This window comes from Pseudophryne corroboree, chromosome 11 (genome assembly GCF_028390025.1).
Source record: "Pseudophryne corroboree isolate aPseCor3 chromosome 11, aPseCor3.hap2, whole genome shotgun sequence".
Classification (NCBI taxonomy): Eukaryota; Metazoa; Chordata; class Amphibia; order Anura; family Myobatrachidae; genus Pseudophryne; species Pseudophryne corroboree.
In genome coordinates this window covers 353,508,926-353,528,947 of record NC_086454.1, presented here as the reverse complement: position 1 = coordinate 353,528,947, position 20,022 = coordinate 353,508,926, and the positions used below count along the sequence as shown (strand labels likewise).

At 47.8% G+C, this 20,022-nt stretch overlaps 1 protein-coding gene across 3 annotated transcripts in view; it reads right to left on the bottom strand.

Moving 5' to 3' along the window:
- CEP89 (centrosomal protein 89) overlaps positions 1–20,022 on the bottom strand; it is a 268,804-nt gene that overhangs the window by 141,852 nt on the left and 106,930 nt on the right. For all 3 annotated transcript variants that reach the window (XM_063945997.1, XM_063945998.1, XM_063945999.1), the window contains 5 exons: positions 10,558–10,608; positions 7,009–7,092; positions 4,488–4,591; positions 2,036–2,151; positions 553–733 (listed from right to left, as the gene is read on the bottom strand). In XM_063945997.1, the coding sequence (XP_063802067.1) occupies positions 553–733; positions 2,036–2,151; positions 4,488–4,591; positions 7,009–7,092; positions 10,558–10,608 (536 nt within the window). The remainder of the gene's footprint in view (positions 1–552; positions 734–2,035; positions 2,152–4,487; positions 4,592–7,008; positions 7,093–10,557; positions 10,609–20,022) is intronic.

Genomic DNA, 20,022 nt, shown 5'->3' with positions numbered 1-20,022 from the left:
CAGGAGGACACACAGTGGTAGGGGTAATAGCAGGAGGACACACAGTGGTAGGGGTAATATAAGGAGGGCATACAGTGGTAGGGGTAATAGCAGGAGGACACACAGTGGTAGGGGTAATAGCAGGAGGACACACAGTGGTAGGGGTAATATAAGGAGGGCATACAGTGGCAGGGGTAATAGCAGAAGGACACAGTATCTCTCAGTATGAAGCACAGTGGACGGGCTTATTGCAGCATGACACGTAGCGGTGGGGCCAGGGCGTACCATCATTGGATGATCACTGGCGTGTTTCCGGGCACAATGTTTCCTACACCCAGTACAGACAGCTCTGTGTATTGGAGTGAAGCTTCTCCACTGAAATGACAGATCAGGCACCCAGCAGAGGAGAAGTAGGTATACGTCTCAGATGCTGACGCAGACCCGACCCGGTGCTGACATTATCGCCGGCATCCCTTCCTGCTGACCTGTAACCCCTGCCATAAATCGGAGCGATGTCGCACAGGAGTATGAACGAATGTAGATGAAGTTATTACACAGGGCGAGGAGCTGTACCTCTTTAATTCGTTCACCATGGCAACGTGTTCCTCTGCAGCGACTCTGCTTTCCATGTTCACTTTCAGCTCGCTGCACTTGGAGCGTAGAAGTTCCCGCTGTTCCCGAGACTCCAGCAGCTCTTCCTCCTGACTCCGCTTCGTAGCTTCCAAAGTCATTAGCTGCTTTGTTAATTGGGTGACTGCGGGTAAGAAGAACATTTATGTTACTCTGTGGCACGCGCGGCGTTCTATACAAGGTCACTTTACCGAGAAATCCCCCTAATGTATTCCCAATGAGCAGCTCGGCTCTGCAAATGCCCCGCTAAGTATTCCGTCCCTGAGACTGGTAGTGTAAGGAGGGTGAGCTGGAGTGGGTGATCTGTTACAGTAACCTGCGATTGCTTACAGTCTCCTGGTGCGTCCTGTGGGGGTTAATCAGACTTGTCAGATAACCAAAAAAGTTAGCAATTGGGCAAAACCATGTGCAGTGCAGGTGGGGCAGATGTAACATGTTCAGAGAGAGTTAGATGTGGGTGGGTTATATTGTTTCTGTGCAGGGTAAATACTGGCTGCTTTATTTTTACACTGCAATTTAGATTTCAGTTTGAACACACCCCACTCGAATCTAACTCTCTCTGCACATGTTACATCTGCCTCCCCTGCAGAGCACATGGTTTTGCCCAACCGCTAACAAATTTGCTGCTGCGATCAAGTCTGAATTAGGCCTATAGACTATTGTTAAACTATACAATGTTTTCCGTAGAGCAGCGCGCAGTCCGGTCAATCTGGCGCAGAGTTGTGTCCGTCTCCCTTACGCCACTCTCTGAAATTCTGAACCTTAATTATGTCATAATATAACCCCCTAAGGTGCCAGCCTTGCCCACTGCTACTGTGCATAAGTATATACAATGTCAGATGTCTCCTTGCGCCTAATTCAGACCTGGTCACGCGCAGGCTATTTTTTGTACTGCTGCGACCAGGTAATCGCCGCCCACAGGGGAGGGGGGATTCGCTGTGCAGGGCTGCAAACGCTTGTGCAGAGCTGTACAAACAAACGTCTCTGCACAGCTCAGTACTTATTCACCCGCTGCGATGATCCTTCCTGGAGCTGATGTCGGGATCCCTCCCTGGAAACGGCCGGACACGCCTGCGTTCGCATGGACGCTACCCGAAAACGTCAGTTGACGCCCACGAATGGCCTCTTCCTGTCAATCTTCGTGCGATCGTTTTCTTTGTTAGATCCGTCGCTCCCTGGCGACGGCCGCGCCTGCGCATTGCGACCCACGTGCAGGCGCACTACAGACCTGATCACTCTGCTGCGAAAAGAGCAGCGTGCGATCAGGTCTGAATGACCCCCCCCCCCCCCTTATGTCAAAGTCATGTTATTTTCATTATTACACTACATAAAGTACCAGCACACTCTCTAGCACCGCGCAGATGCGGACAGACACTGCGGCATGCATAGAGAGTATAACACATACACAGGTGGTAGTGATTCTCACCCTCCTGGAGATGCTCAGCGTGTGCCTCGCGGCTCTTTCCATTCAGTACCTCCAGCTGCTGGCTCTGTACTTGGTTTTCCTCTATGAGGAGTTTGCTCTGAGCTTGTAGCAGCTCCCTGGCAAGAGGAGGCAGAATAATAGAAGTATTTATCATACAGAAAGGAGATTTATATAGTCCCAACCTATTAGTGGATACGGAGATTAATCAGAGCTCAGTACTGCCAATAATAGATGGCCAGGTAGGATATGTGGGAGGGGCAGCAACTTCCCGCACTGCGGCCATCCAACCAGTGCTCCCAATACATAGTGCGCCAAAGTTGGCAAAGTTGACTGTAACAAGAGTAATGCAGAATCTTATGAACTCCTATTCACGTGAGCTCACATTCTATTAGGCTGCACTGAGGTTGTAGGGCCGGAGTGGAGCGGAGGCAGGCGATATGGCTGGAGTGGAGCAGAGGCAGGCGATATGGCTGGAGTGGAGCAGAGGCAGGCGATATGGCTGGAGTGGAGCAGAGTCAGGCGATATGGCTGGAGTGGAGCAGAGGCAGGCGATATGGCTGGAGTGGAGCGGAGGCAGGCGATATGGCTGGAGTGGAGCGGAGGCAGGCGATATGGCTGGAGTGGAGCGGAGGCAGGCGATATGGCTGGAGTGGAGCGGAGGCAGGCGATATGGCTGGAGTGGAGCGGAGGCAGGCGATATGGCTGGAGTGGAGCAGAGGCAGGCGATATGGCTGGAGTGGAGCAGAGGCAGGCGATATGGCTGGAGTGGAGCAGAGGCAGGCGATATGGCTGGAGTGGAGCAGAGGCAGGCGATATGGCTGGAGTGGAGCAGAGGCAGGCGATATGGCTGGAGTGGAGCAGAGGCAGGCGATATGGCTATAGGGATGGGAGTGGAGTGGAGCGGAGGCAGGCGATATGGCTATAGGGCCGGAGTGGAGCGGAGGCAGGCGATATGGCTATAGGGCCGGAGTGGAGCGGAGGCAGGCGATATGGCTATAGAGCCGGAGTGGAGCGGAGGCAGGCGATATGGCTATAGGGCCGGAGTGGAGCGGAGGCAGGCGATATGGCTATAGGGCCGGAATAGAGCGGAGGCAGGCGATATGGCTATAGGGCCGGAGTGGAGCGGAGGCAGGCGATATGGCTATAGGGCCGAAGTGGAGCGGAGGAAGGCGATATGGCTATAGGGCCGGAGTGGAGCGGAGGCAGGCGATATGGCTATAGGGCCGGAGTGGGGGTGGAGGCAGGCGATATGGCTATAGGGCCGGAGTGGGGGTGGAGGCAGGCGATATGGCTATAGGGCCGGAGTGGGGGTGGAGGCAAGCGATATGGCTATAGGGCCGGAGTGGGGGTGGAGGCAGGCGATATGGCTATAGGGCCAGAGGCAGGCGATATGGCTATAGGGCCGCAGTGGAGCGGAGGCAGGCGATATGGCTATAGGGCCAGAGGCAGGCGATATTGTTATAGGGCCGCAGTGGAGCGGAGGCAGGCGATATATCTATAGGGCCAGAGGCAGGCGATATGGCTATAGGACCGGAGGCAGGCGATATGGCAATAGGGCCGGAGTGGAGCGGAGGCAGGAGATATGGCTATAGGGCCGCAGTGGGGGTTGAGGCTGGTGGTATGGCTTTAGGGCCGGAGTGGTGGTGGAGGCAGGCGATATGGCTATAGGGCCGCAGTGGAGCGGAGGCAGGCGATATGGCTATAGGGCCAGAGGCAGGCGATATGGCTATAGGGCCGCAGTGGAGCGGAGGCAGGCGATATATCTATAGGGCCAGAGGCAGGCGATATGGCTATAGGACCGGAGTGGAGCGGAGGCAGGCGATATGGCAATAGGGCCGGAGTGGAGCGGAGGCAGGCGATATGGCTATAGGGCCGCAGTGGGGGTGGAGGCTGGTGGTATGGCTATAGGGCCGGAGTGGGGGTGGAGGCAGGCGGTATGGCTATAAGGCCGCAGTGGGGGTGGAGGCAGGCGATATGGTTATAGGGCCTGGAGTGGGGGTGGAGGCAGGCGATATGGCTTTAGGGCCAGAGTGGAGTGGAGTAGCCTTGCCTGGGCGTCCCCACCGCATTGTGCAGGGCTACGATCAGGTCTGAATTAAGCCCCGTGACCATAACATCTATAGCCCAAACATATGGGCATAAAAGCAAACTTGGTGAGTAGAATGTGATGAACTCCTAGATGCCCCCTCCAGACAAAGCCCTGCACAATGGAAGAGAAGGACAAACCCCAAATACTGTATGGCATACCTGGCCAACCAGTGGCCGTCCAGCTGTTGTGAAACTACATATCCCAGCATGCCCTGCCACCGTTTTAGCATTCGCTAATACTGTAGCAAAATTGTGGCAGGGCAACGCTGGGACATGTAGTTTCACGACAGCTGGAGACCCACAGAATGGCCGGGCAGAGCTGTATAGCTGCAATCTAATCCCTACTATACCTCACAATAGTTACCATTCCTTATTAGTTACAGGTCTGTCCTGGGCCAAAAGCTGGTGCAAGTTCTCATTTTCCTCTATGATCTCGTTAACGCGTACTTTGAAATTTTTTATTTCCTCCTACAGTCAAGAAGGGAGGAAAAAAAAAAAAAAGTAATAAAACAAAAATAAAAGCACAAAACATTTTTCTGAAATTCCGCTTCTGTAGATAGCTCTCTATATAGTGTATTTAAACCCAAGGCTTCCATATTTATTTTAATGCCCTTTAAGACGGACTCGGGTGAAAATAACTGTAAGGATACCACTAGCAATTTTACAGCTGCAATTTTCCTTGGGAGAAAATCATTTATCTTCATGAATTTCCGCTGCAGAGAATCATTTCTCTAAATAATGCAGGTTTTCTCGTCAATTTTGTGGTTTGAAACCCAGATAGTGCAGCAGCTACAACTCCAGCTTAATAGCAGCTAGTCCATTATATGCGTCATCGCCCGGACAGAGCTGCATGTTCCACGCGATGTTACCTGTATATAAAATGTTATTATCAGGGCCAGCAGCCAGGGGACGGCAGGGGTTACAGCCCTGGCCTGGCACCCGCCAATAACATCTAATGGATATCTACGGGGACACATCAGCAGAGATTTTCAGCAGTGATTTTTATTATCGTGGCTGAAAACGCGCCAGTTTGACACTACCGTGACACTCGCCCAATTTAATCAGACAGAAAATCTCCTCACGCTGGAACTCAAAATCAATTGGCTATTATTAGGTTTTATGAAGCCGCACGGTTAAATAGATGAATATCATATCCGGGTCTGACATTTCAAATCCTGCTAACATTGGTGGTCATTCCGAGTTGATCGCTAGCTACATTCGTTCGCTGTGCAGCCATGAGGCATAAAAAATGGCACTGCGGCGCAATGCGCATGCGCGATGTACTATTACAACGAACGATGTAGTGTCACACAAGGTCTAGCGAAGCTTTTCAGTCGCACTGCTGGCCGCAGAGAGATTGACATGAAGTGGGCGTTTCTGGGTGTCAACTGACCAGTTTTCAGGGAGTGTTCGAAAAAACGCAGGCGTGCCAGGAAAAACGCAGGCGTGGCTGGGCGAACGCAGGGCGTGTTTGTGACGTCAAATCAGGAGTAGGTATTGAGCTACTCTAAAACTGCACATAAAAAGTTTGCCGTCGCTCTGCGATCCTTTCGTTCGCACTTCTGCTAAGCTAAAATACACTCCCAGTGGGAGGCGGCTTAGCGTTTGCACAGCTGCTAAAAACTGCTAGCGAGCGATCAACTCGGAATGACGACCATAGGCTGTATTTAACCCATTAATGTTTCCTGTAGCAAACAAAACAGATCTAGGTGTATAAACAGGGTGTGGTTCATCAAATCGACAGTGTCTAGGTCGACAATGTTTAGGTCGACCACTATAGGTCCACAGTCACTAGGTCGACATGGATGGAAGGTCGACAGGGTTTCTAGGTCGACATGTGCTAGGTCGACAGGTCTAAAGGTCGACATGAGGATTTTTTAATTTTTTTGGTGTCGTTTTCTTCGTAGAGTGACCGGGATCCCAAATTAGTGCACCGCGTCGCTTCGCTCGCCATGCTTCGGGCATGGTGCTTTCGCTCCGCTAGGCACACTTTACCGTTCCAAACGTAGTCCACGTGGATCATTAAGTATGAAAAAATTCAAAAAAAGATTTTTTTTTGTTGAAAAACTCATGTCGACCTTTAGACCTGTCGACCTAGCACATGTCGACCTAGAAACCCTGTCGACCTTCCATCCATGTCGACCTAGTGACTGTCGACCTATAGTGGTCGACCTAAACATTGTCGACCTAGACACTTCAGACCGGATCCCGTATAAACAGGCAGTACGTTAAATACCGGCGCTTTTCATTGCTTTGTGATTATACTTGAAATTCGTGGCAAAGCGCGGGTATTCAGCTAGTTGCCAATAAAAGCCTTTGAGGGACATTTACTAAGCAGTGATAAGAGCGGAGAAGTGAGCCAGTGGAGAAGTTGCCCATGGCAACCAATCAGCTCTGAAGTAACATCTATAATTTGCATACTATAAAATTATACAGAGCTGCTGATTGGTTGATGGGGCATATACTGAAGCAGCCAAGTTTGTGAAAACCAATACTTTGCGTCATTCCCAAAACTTTCACCATGGTTGTATACACAATGGCAGAATCATAGGAATGTAGCCTATATAAACGTTTGCGTGCATTAATAAAAATATGTTCTGCCTACTGCCATTGTTTTTCACCAAGGTCTTAGTATCCACTGCGCGGTTTTGTGTCTGAGGGACATAGTGACGTCCGATATGCAAAAAAGCCAGGATGGGATAGATAGTGGTAGAATAAACCACAAAGATAAAGCAATGCATCTAGTTAAAGTTGCAGGGGGGTACATACTAATGAACAAATGAGTTATCTGAAGGTGAAAGCCCGCTTTGTGACTGTGAACTTGTATTTATTAACGTGTGCGTCTTCTTAAGCTTTCAGTGTCTGCTTGCTGACGATATACTTACCTCAAATGTCACAATCAGATTGTCCTTCTCCTTTATTCGGTCTTCATAAGCAAGTAGTAATGGTGATAGATATTTCATATCCAGCTGCACAAAAACACAATACATTTTTTTGTATTTTAAGCAAATGTATGCGTAAAAAATAAAACACAAAAAAAAACAGCAGAACTAGGACAGATTAATAGAATCAGATATTTTTTTTTTCTTTTTTAAATCAATTCATTTCTTAAATCTGGGAGATCAGGAGATGAAAAGAATCTCTTCAACATAAGCTTCAGTGCTCCTATCTTCTTCCTAAATCTTGCTGATAAAAGGCTGACAAAGGTTGCGCGTTCCGGACATGTGGAGCGTGATTGTTTCCAGTAACATGACAGGCTATTCAATGGTGAAGGGAATGTGATTGACTCGTACAAGGGTATAACCTTTGTAGAGGAAATAAAAACTAGACTTAGACTGTCTCTTGCTCCCTATTATTGAGAATTCACATTGTACTTTCAGCTGATCCTGCCTCGCAGAGCCAAGCCCGCCAAATTCTCATTCAGCTGATCCTGCCTCGCAGAGCCAAGCCCGCCAAATTCTCATTCAGCTGATCCTGCTTCGCAGAGCCAAACCTGCCAAATTCTCATTCCGCTGATCCTGCCTCGCAGAGCCAAGCCTGCCAAATTCTCATTCAGCTGATCATGCCTCGCAGAGCCAAACCTGCCAAATTCTCATTCCGCTGATCCTGCCTCAGAGCCAAGCCTGCCAAATTCTCATTCCGCTGATCCTGCCTCGCAGAGCCAAGCCTGCCAAATTCTCATTCCGCTGATCCTGCCTCGCAGAGCCAAGCCTGCCAAATTCTCATTCCGCTGATCCTGCCTCGCAGAGCCAAGCCTGCCAAATTCTCATTCAGCTGATCCTGCCTCGCAGAGCCAAACCTACCAAATTCTCATTCAGCTGATCCTGCCTCGCAGAGCCAAGCCTGCCAAATTCTCATTCCGCTGATCCTGCCTCGCAGAGCCAAGCCTGCCAAATTCTCATTCCGCTGATCCTGCCTCGCAGAGCCAAACCTTCCAAATTCTCATTCCGCTGATCCTGCCTCGCAGAGCCAAGCCTGCCAAATTCTCATTCCGCTGATCCTGCCTCGCAGAGCCAAGCCTGCCAAATTCTCATTCAGCTGATCCTGCCTTGCAGAGCCAAACCTACCAAATTCTCATTCCGCTGATCCTGCCTCGCAGAGCCAAAAATGTTGCTTACAGCTGATCCTACCTCACAGAGCCAAGCCTGCCAAATTCTCATCCAGGTGATCCTGCCTTGCAGAGCCAAGCCTGCCAAATTCTCATTCAGCTGATCCTGCCTTGCACAGCCAAGCCTGCCAAATTCTCATTCAGCTGATTCTGCCTCGCACAGCCAAGCCTGCCAAATTCTCATTCAGCTGACCCTGCCTCGCAGAGCCAAAGCTGCCACTTACAGCTGATCCTGCCTCGCAGAGCCAAAGCTGCCACTTACAGCTGATCCTGCCTCGCAGAGCCAAAGCTGCCACTTACAGCTGATCCTGCCTCGCAGAGCCAAAGCTGCCACTTACAGCTGATCCTGCCTCGCAGAGCCAAACCTGCCACTTACAGCTGATCCTGCCTCATAGAGCCAAACCTGCCACTTACAGCTGATCCTGCCTCATAGAGCCAAACCTGCCACTTACAGCTGATCCTGCCTCATAGAGCCAAACCTGCCACTTACAGCTGGTCCTGCCTCAGAACCCAGGGCTGATCCTGCCTTGCAGAGCCAAAGCTGCCAAATTCTGTCCCTTTCAGCTGATCCTGCCCTGCAAAGCCAAACCTGTCACAGCCTGCACTACATGTGATAAATACAGATTCCAAAAAAAAGAAAAAAAAAAGGTAAAAAGGGAAATAAAATTATAATTGGCTGAGCCATTCATCAAACCTTCAGGATTGTGGTAATGGTCTCTCACACCACTGAGCCTGCGAACGAGACGTCGAAGCCCATTTCACCTAAACTTGCCATTTATACTAAAGGGGCACTAACCCTATATTTCATACATCTAATGTAAATATCTGATGATGAATATAAGAGATTATTACCTAGGTATATGATGATACTAGGACGTTCGCAGACAATCCCTCCATACACTGAAATTGCCATGGATTATACTGTATGTGAGGACTGTCCGGAGCGTTTGGCCGGATAGAATACAGGTGACCCCAATTAGGGTTGGGTGACGACGTAAGTTGGGGGTGTCATCAGATACAGAAAGAAATGTAAATTGTGACACAGGAATAAAAAAGCAACAGATTGAAAATATTCGGTGATTTGTGCCACGTTTTCCTTTTGTTGGTTTGTTCCAGGTGGGATAGCCTTCAGTGGCCTCTCGCTGCGAGGAGCATATGTACTAAGGCGCAGATGTTGTTTATAGCAACCAGATTCCAGCAATTATCTCCTAGAAGGTGCTAGATAAATAAGTAGAATCTGGTTGGTTGCTATGGGAAAAATCCACTTCTATAAACCCGCACCTTAGTAAATATAACCCCAGGTGTCCAACACCCTGTAAGCGGATTGGGGCTTACACTCCGTGGACCACGTTTGGTAAGGAACGCAAACAGACGACCTTGAGAACCCTAAAGACCGGTTGTTTATTTTGTATTATTTTCCCAAACCCCATGTGGATGGTGGAATTACAAAACGAGACATTTTATGGTTGCAGGCCATTTATCCAGGTACGGAATGCCACCGCTGAGAGCGTATCTACAGGCAGGATGATCAGATACTATTGCTTTATTGGGTGACAGCACCTCCTGCAGGATAGATCGCTGTCAGTAATGCCGGACACTATAACATTTACAGGATATTAATATCTAGACTTCATGAGATAATAGGAATACAGCCCTGCCGGGAGAATTTAGGGATTTCTTACTAACGGTAAGAACTCCTCTATAAAATAATAACACTGACCCAGTGACAGATGACAGACATTGTTTCCATACCATTTGCAGGCTGTAAAGGACATAGGGGGTCATTCCGAGTTGTTCGCTCGCTAGCTGTTTTTAGCAGCCGTGCAAACGCTATGCCACCTCCCACTGGGAGTGTATTTTAGCTTAGCAGAAGTGCAAACGAAAGGATCGCAGAGCGGCTACAAAGTTTTTTTGTGCAGTTTTAGAGTAGCTCCAGACCTACTCAGCGCTTGCGATCACTTCAGACTGTTCAGTTCCTGTTTTGACGTCACAAACACGCCCTGCGTTCGCCCAGCCATGCCTGCGTTTTTCCTGGCACGCCTGCGTTTTTCCGAACACTCCCTGAAAACGGTCAGTTGCCACCCAGAAACACCCACTTCCTGTCAATCACTCTGCGGCAACCATTGCGACTGAAAAGCTTTGCTAGACCTTGTGTGAAACTACATCGTTTGTTGTAATAGTACGTCGTGCGTGCGCATTGCGCCACATACACAGGCGCAGAAGTGCCGTTTTTTGCCTCATCGCTGCACAGCGAACAAATGCAGCTAGCAAACAACTCGGAATGCCCACCATAAAAAGCACATATTGCCGTCCTCATTTTACTTACCAGCCAGGGTGGGGGGGGTCCCCGGGAAGGTAATCCGCCAATCTTCACATTCTAATGTAAAAAAACAGAGAAACAGAATACAATAAAACAAGGTTACGGGCAGAAAAGGTACGATCGGTCGTACCCCTGCCGTATGGCACACTAATGCTTTATTAAGGGATATTTCTTAGCAGAAGCAAGCAACGAAAGTCAGCGGCAATAGTATATGAAACAATGGGTAAAGCAGATTCTGCTTCAACACAGGAGTGGAACTCCCAGGGGTAATGGAAACGCCCGACTCCGGGCTCCAAGCACCTGTACGTACAACAGCACCTATGTGGTTCACAGCAGTATCCAAGTGCGACCGCTGCTCTTCCAACGGAGCTTCTGCTGTAGAGTTCACCATATCTGTCCCAGGAACCCCGCTAACACCCGCAATGGGGGACAGGACAGCCTACGCCTGGTACCGCTCAGCCTGAGCTGCAGCAAATGACGGTGCACCGGCCGCTGCTACTAGACTGAGATGGAACCCACCGGTGAGTCCTGAATCTGTGCAGATGGCTGAATCTCACGAGACTGACCCTGACCCACCGGGCCGCTGTCACACAGAGTAGCCGGAGCCCTGACAATTCACTGCGGGCTCCCGTCCCTGTAGACCGGCTGAGAACGCTATCCACAGTATATAATTCTGTAAGTCGTGTGTCTGTTCCGTCATGTCCCCATCCTTACCACTGTACCAGGCAGCACATTGGGTCCTCCCCTCTGTCACTAGGTTTGTCCCATCTTCATAGCAGTGGGAGCTGCGGAGACACGCGCCCCGTCTTCCACTGCACGAGGACAGACCTTAGGAAATGATTCAAAAGTCGCAGTACACCCTTTTGTTTCAAAAACTGTGCAGGAAATAGGAAAACTGAATACTCCAGTATGGTATGGGTGAGGTGGGCTATCTTTTAGGGTATGTACCGAACATGGGCGTCATCTTGAAATCGGCCATCTTGAATCTAAGTCAGTTTTTTACAAATGGAAAGGGGGTCGTGTAACATGTTAAACAACATCAGAATTTGCTGAAAAGTTTATTGCTGCAAACAGATTTTACATAGCAGGTATGGATCAAAAGTTACAACACTTTTTTTGTTGCAGGTAACTGAAGATGGCTTTGACAAAAGGGGAGAGAACTGAGGTCATTTTGATGTCTGGAGAACGAAGTTTCCATGTTATAGCTGCAGATTTTAACAACCGGCACCCAGAAAGACCTCCAATTTCACATAACACTGTCAGGTGCCTAATTTCCAAACTCCGAGAAACTGGGACTGTGGCTGATAAGTCACGGAGTGGTCGACCAAAAAGTGTTACTGACGAGACAACCTCAACAATGGTTTTGGCATCCTGCGTGAAGAGCCCACAACGCAGCAGAACGGCTGGGAGTTACTCTTCAAGTACAAAAGCATCGCCGCTGTGCAATGCTTTTGAACTTGAGGGGGGAAGGGGAAGGGGAAGGGGGGAGAAGGTTCAGGGACTGACATGCGAGGCGGACTAGCCCTGTGCTGGGCGCTCCCCCCGCATGTCTGGGAAGATGATCGTAGTTGTGCTAAATTTACCACATCTACAATCAACTCGGAATCACCCCCCCATGTGCAGTTAATGAAGCAGATTCCAACTTCAGTCCTCAAGAAACCAAGACCCCTTTCACACCAAGATACCTGGGTCCAGACTGGGTCATTGAACACACCACAGGCTGGACCCAGATTATCGCCCGGTCTTCCCTCTTCTGGCAACTGGAGACTCCGAGCGCTGGAAGAGGAAAGACCCGGCACTACCGTTCACACCAGGGGCTACCTGGATTGGTGCTGGGTTCGACTCTGGTAGCTAACACAACCCGGGTAGACTCTTTCACACCAAACCTGGATAACCTGGGTAATAAATTTGGTGTGAAAGGAGTATAACAGCCCAGGTTTTGCAATATCCATGATTGAGCACAGATGGTTAAATCAAAATAACTGGAGGTACTAATTAAGTTACCTGTGCTCAAGTACGGCTATCCTTAAAATCTGGCCTTGAAGACGGTGGTTGGGAACCCCAGAGTCAATGTCTATCCCCAGCTACATAACATATTTAATCTAGGTCTTCGCCCAGATTATGGGATCAATTCAATTGTGTGCAATGTTCTCTCCCCTGTGGGTGAGTGCGGCTATGTGCTGGATTCTAAGACTTTGTTTGCAGCCCTACAGGGCGAAGATCAAAACTCAGCGAGTCTAGGGCGAGATTGGTCAGAGTTCTGCTGTGGTTGCCAATGTCTATATGCCTACTCACCTCTAATTGAATTGACCCCTACATGTCTAGGCAGACCACTCATGCTTCTAATTACGAGATTTATTTGTGAACATTTATCAAATGGAAATATGAGCAATCCTTCAATCAGCGCATCGGATATTGGATTAACTGATGAGACGAATTAGATTAATGTGCCGACACACTGTAGGCAATTCCTTACATACATGCAGATAAATAATTCATGTTCTCAAAGGATATCTTATGGAGCAAGTAGAACATTTAATGTAAAACCATGTGATCATACGGCGTGTTACCTTCTGCAGGACGGTAACAAATCCCCGGACTACATAGATCAGGAAGAACAAAGAAGATACAAGAAACCAAAACATGTAAGAAACATTAACAGCCTAAAAGGCACACCGCCGAATAACATGAAAGGAAGGCACGGAGTCCTATACATCTGTCAGACAAAATCCCGATGAGAACTTTGATATAAACGTTAATGCATTAGCCGAGTGTCTCAGTACATAATGTCCCACTTACACTTCTGAGGCTGAACCATAAGTGCCGAGATTTCCAATACTCTCATATTATCCCATTACTGTCCTCGCTGCACATTAGACATTGGAGTCACCACCTAACATCGCCTCTTTCATTTGACGGTGTACCGGTGTGTCATCATACGACTACCCTTGTAGCACCATATGATGCGAGACGCCTGGCGCAATTCCAGTGCTACATTATCCTCAATTCTGCATCTTTCTTCGCTTATAGTATATAGTGTCCTTATAGTGTAGCGTTCTAGGTACTTGGGATTAGCGCTTTGGCGCAGCTAGGTTGCAGAGGCAGGGGTGCAGTAAATGGGGCTATTTGGCACAACCTGACGGGATAGGTGTATGGACACATCCGTAGCTCCAGGCTGCAGATAAAACCTTCCGGTTTTTATTTTTGGAGGAACTTGCACTGATAAACCAGCCGTAAGTCCGACATATTCCATTCTATGGCCCCATATGTACCATTGGCGAGTCGCCGGGACAGGGGATCTGATAGGAACCCATCCTGGTGATCACTGAGAAATAATGCGATTGCAATGCAATAATTTCTTTCCTCCTTTGCTCGTGCAGCTGTTCTACTGTGCCCACAGATGCTGGGGAGGGGGGCAGCACCCTCTATTTCACGTCCGGGCGCCTGGTATGTACTTACACCCCTGCCCGATTACAACCAGGACACTCACAAAATGAAAATTATTGGACACAAACCTCTAATGTCCAAATCTGACATTAAATTTAAGAACATTGCTTATATTATGTATCTCTTCCGAGCGGTAACACGCCCAAACCAGCTTAAAAGAATGTTACACATGTACATCCGTCCACCCTCATGCCGCTTTGTGTGCATCAAGTCCGTTACCATGTATCACTTCCTCTACGTACGCTAATAGTATACGGTGACCATTTCTCTCTATCAGTCACTTACTGGCCGTTGCGTTCAGGGTCCCGGCAGCCGTAATAGCAACACCAGAATCCCAACAGCGCCAGAATACAGACGACGGCATCCTGAAAAGATCAGGAACCAGACAACGGAATCCAGATATTCAGGATTCTGAAGGCAAGTATGAATAGCTGGGTTAGGTTTAGGTACATTCTAAGGGGAGGGTTAGGGTAAGGCAGCGGAGGGGGGGGGGGGGGAGGGGGGGGATTAGGGTCAGGCTGGAGAGAGGGGGGTTAGGGTTAGACACCACTGGGGGAGTGTTAGCGTTAGGCACTAAGGGGGAGGGTTAGGTTTAGCCACCACTTGGGGGAGGTTAGGGTTAGGCACCAATAGGGGAGGTTAGGGGGTAAGGGAGGGCGGTTAGTGTACCCAACGCACCCCTGTTGGAATTGCGGCGATCGGGATGCAGGCGTCTGTATACTGACCGCCGTCTTTCACACTGAACCCGGCAATTTGCCTATTGGCGACTCTTTTGCAGGTGATTTCTCTTTATCATTGAAATATGACTAAGGAAAAGGAACACAGAACAGCAGAAGGACAGGACGTGCAGCCGTACGAGGAAAAGGGGTATATTTTCTATACAGTAACAAAGCGTTGTCTGGTCTCATCTGTGTACTGGAGGCACAAACTGCTATTATCTAGTACAGACACAAAGGAACCAATTGTACAGACACTCATTGCCGAGACACACTGACTTTGTATTTTCATCACCTCAAATCTCTCTGAACACTCGTGCCTCTTCTTCCAGCTATGACTAATATATGTCACAATACAATTGCTAGTCCTGCTGCATTCCCGATTCCCCACTCATTCTTGTGGTGAGAAGGAAAATGGTCTCGGAAACACTCTGAATCTGCAGCAACATCCCACGGGGAGACGGCTGTGGGATCTGCTGTCAGGGAGAATTAGAAGGTGGTACGGTGACGGAACAGCAGAATCCTTCTGTAAACAGCTTAGAGAAAGAGAAGCCTCACGGTTCAGCAAGCTTTACTGTTCTGCAGAAAAGCGGGCAGAGAGCTGCAATACGGGAATGCGCCGCAGACAAGCGACTTAAAGAAGAAATGCAGCCAAAATAGTTTTATTTATTTAAAATAAGACATCTCGGGGGCCCCAATCAGGAAAACCGCAGCAGGGCCAGCATATCTGAACGCAGATGTATCAGGATGCTGCACAAAGAGCGTTCTTGGTATACGTGTGCGTTCTTGGATCACAACCAAGATAAGGCCTGCGACTGCAGGAGCACGCATATTGGCCGTACACACCTAATAATCCGACCGATATGTTGTTACGATTCAGCCAGAAATCGCCTATCGCGCCGAAATCGCTACCTTGACAATTTATTTTGCCTTCGTCCTGTTTGTAAATCATTCACAATCTCGGTTTAAAGCGGAAGCGCCAATTCCCCCGGCAACCAGTGACACTTTGTGTATGTTTCCTTCCTCCGTGCACACAACTGGGTCAGGACATTATTTTACACTTCTTCGGTGGTAATCTAATCCTTAGAAGCTGGTACATTTACCTCCGTCCCCCCACCAAACATTTGACGGACTAATAAAGTGGGAATATCGCCACCCTTATTTCTCCTTTAAGGTTTAACCATCAGATGCACATAGTGGAAGCAGCCATTTTGTGAATTAATATGCACTGGGTATGATGGCCCGTGTAAAATGAGTGTGTAGAATTGTCATGAGCCTCAGCGATAATCCTGGCCATTACCGAATGCATAGGCTTGCACCTCATCAACGGAGGTCACCAACAAAATGGCTGCCTCAAGTCTCAGTCAGGTCATGGATCACTGGTACTTTGGTTAGCTACCCGTCTCATAAATATTGGTTTGGCTCACAAAATGGCTGTCGGCACTGTGTCGGTTAACGGCGCTCTGTAACCACACCAGAATTATGGTAATGTTTTTGTCAGATACGAATAAATAAGATTTTACTCACCGGTAAATCTATTTCTCGTAGTCCGTAGTGGATGCTGGGGACCCCGTAAGGACCATGGGGAATAGCGGCTACGCAGGAGACTGGGCACAGCTAAGAAAGATTTAGGACTACCTGGTGTGCACTGGCTCCTCCCACTATGACCCTCCTCCAGACTTCAGTAAGGATACTGTGCCCGGAAGAGCTGACACAATAAGGAAGGATTTTGAATCCCGGGTAAGACTCATACCAGCCACACCAATCACACCGTATAACTCGTGATATTATACCCAGTTAACAGTATGAACATAACAGAGCCTCTCAACAGATGGCTCAACAATAACCCTTTTAGTTAACAATAACTATATACAAGTATTGCAGACAGTCCGCACTTGGGACGGGCGCCCAGCATCCACTACGGACTACGAGAAATAGATTTACCGGTGAGTAAAATCTTATTTTCTCTGACGTCCTAGTGGATGCTGGGGACTCCGTAAGGACCATGGGGATTATACTGTCAAAGTCAGAAAAATATCTCTACACACACTGCCATATTTGCACCTCATACTGGTCCGCGCTGCGCATGCGTACGCTCTCCCGTACGTGCACATACTCACAGTCGCGGGCACCCGCAGGCGCACGGTATGCGTATTTACGGTAGAGTTTATGTAATCGTAGCGTGCGACTCATTCGTTACATATTTTCAGTAATAATGTATTTTGTAGATCATGGTCCCTTTGATAGATTCTGAAAGTTTGGTTAATATAGAATGTTCATGAACAGAGAAATCCCTCTTTGTTTGATACGAAGGGTCAGACAGGAGTAATACAGTGGTGTTTAGTATCCATCAGAAGAATATTTAATTAGAAATATTCCGGTGTTGGTTTGAAGCAGATCAGTCGCTCGTGCGAATAGTTATGGACATAAGAAGTTTATGTCCATTTACTATTATTTGTTCTTACTTAGTCATGCGGCGGGAAACCCAGTATCCCACCCACCTGAACCGTTGGAAACAGTCACAGCCCACCAGTATGAATCAACCTATGACCTTTTGTTATAATGCGAAGCCGAATTCCTGTGTCCAATGAACAATGAGATTGTAGGGACCATTGAATTGTATTGTGTGTGGAGCATAAATAAGACAAGCCTGTGGCATCCAGGACTCACTTCTCTTCAAACGGTTCTCATTGCTGATAATCGGGAGCTGGATGTCCAGAGGCGCTTGCGATCGTTTCCCCTTGTGCGTAAGTTTTCTCCGTAGTCATATTGTCTTGATGTTATTATGAGCCATCTCTCTCTCCTCTCTTTTTCCCTTATTTTCCCTTGATTGTATTGTATTGTATTGTATGGTATTTCCTGTGTAGTTATTTGGTTAGTTAGTCTATGTTATATTGTAGTGTATGCTTTGTAATGTGATTCTTTTGCAAGTATAATAGTCATAATACATATAATAGGTTTTGGACCCTAAGCCCAGGTATCTGTGTATTTCTTATAGTGTTAAGTATTCCCTGAGCGTCGGTGACGCTCAAGCAGCTTTGTAGTTTATCAGGTTACACCAGGTTGCATTTACACTCTAACACCACACTAAGGTTTACTGTATATTTCGCTGTTAATGGTATAGATATAAAGGTTTAACGTTGTAAGCGTCTGCACCGCTGGTGATCTCCTCGTGGTCCCGAGCGTCCGCTACGCTATAGCGAATCATTACGTTAGTCGGCAGCCAATAGCGTGCCTGCCTGTGATCTCTGGGCCGTAAGTGAACGTGACGCTTGAGCGTCTCGACTACGGTTGAGCGATCGTTACGCAACTGGCATACCCTTACGGTACTTCTTACGTAGATAGCGTACAGTGTTCTTAGACCTCTTAAAGTGTTTTATATACGATAAATATTTAGCTTTATCAATTGGGGGCCGTCCAGTCCTTCACATATCTGCACTAGGTAATATCAGCAGACATTATCCATCAGCAAAGGGCGGGAGGTTGTATCCCTCGTAGTGCTGACGGGATAAGCGTCTGCTTCGCTTAGGTAAAGGGTGCTGAAGGAATCCGGGAACCGGAGGTAAGAGCAAAACGCTAGTGTCTTTTAAAACGGTTTATTTTTCTGTCTTGCACGCACACATATATATCTGCATTTCCTTTTCATTTGTGTATTTTCGTATGTCACTCTCCTGTTTGCCAGTTTATAGTTGATAAACGTGCTGAGAGAGATTTGCCGCTATTTCAATAGTTTGAGTAAAGGTAATATAGTTAAAGTGTAGACAAACACACAGTTTTTGCCTGGGAGATAAGGCGAAGTCAGTGTGGTGTGTGGTAGATGATCAAGGATCATCTACATTGATAAAAGTATAAATTGTGTTACGGTGGATCTTTGCTTTGCGTACACGTGTCTCTAACAAAGACTTGCGTACGCAATCCAAAGGCCGACGCACGCAGCGTATATTACGCAACGGAGCGTCTGGGTACGCCCACGTAACTCAAACAACAGGCGATAAGTAGCGCAACGCGGTAAATAACGCAAAGCGATAAATAGCACAAATTGATTTCAGCTTTCCAAAACTTAGTTTAAATACCTTACTTTACTGTAATACCTCTGGGGAGAGCTATCAGACTACGGGAAATGATTTTTCTGATCAGAAAACTATAAGAATGATAGTGGGTTGAAAACGGTATGAGTGTATTGAATCCCGCTTTGTGGACTTTGTGGTCTATGTGATAAAACGGTATTAAATCCCGCTTTGTGGACTTTGTGATCTGTGTGATCTATGAGCACGGCCTGAAGTGAAAACGTGCAACAGAGTGTGATAAAGTTTTCGTTGTATTACGCTCTGGCCAATGATCCTACCATTTATGGGCAACAAGTGTCTATAAGTGGTACGATTGGACCGCACGGTTGTATGTGTGACCAATAACGCAACGTGATATGAGGTCGTATATCCATGCGTAAATCTTGCCCTCATACGTGTTGTAGGGAGCACATGCAAGCGTGATTTGTGTAAAGAAAAAGGAAGGGAATTTTCTCAGGAAAATCTCTAGAGATAGGGCCTGCAACGGCTACACGTGTCTGCTAGAAGGTGGATCGGAGATACCCGGAGCAGAAGAAGTTCAGTGGAAGAGCTTTAAGGATTTCCAACGAAGTTCTGTGTTTGGTGCATTTTAGGAAGTTTTTCTGTGTAAGGTCCACAATGGCAGCCAAGTGCACAACACAGAGACGGTCGGCAGTCAGGATTCAGACTCCAGAGGCTTGCAGACCCCGAGGGTCTGCTCGGTTAGTAATGTGGGGGAAATATGGTCCCCACACTGAGACCTTTTGTGATGAATGGACACGAATGACTGCAGGGGATAAGGCACCATTTCCCGGGATAGGTAGTTTTAACTCAGAGGTGTTGCATAATTTAAGGAGAAGGATATGTCTCATTAAATCAGCAAAGAGACGAATCAAGCATTATGATTGTTTACAGTTATGGCAACAGGAAGGTGAAATGCAAAGAAATGTAACTTACATACCTAACTTTCATCTTGAGAGGAGAGACATGGCAATGGAGGGGATTGTGGTTGCGGAGAAAAGCACAAGGGTGAACAATAAAAACGCTCTTAGCAACTGTAGTATAGATGATAAGAATAAGTGTAATAAATGTAACAATGCTAATTGTAATACTGTTGAATGTACAACTATTAACCCATGCAAGTCGCACCCCATGTTAAACTTTCCTCAGGAACACCAACAAGAAAGCGAGCCCAGAACGATGTCGGCACCTTTTCCAGCAGCCATCACACAAGACATCCAGGTGGACACGACCAAATCGGT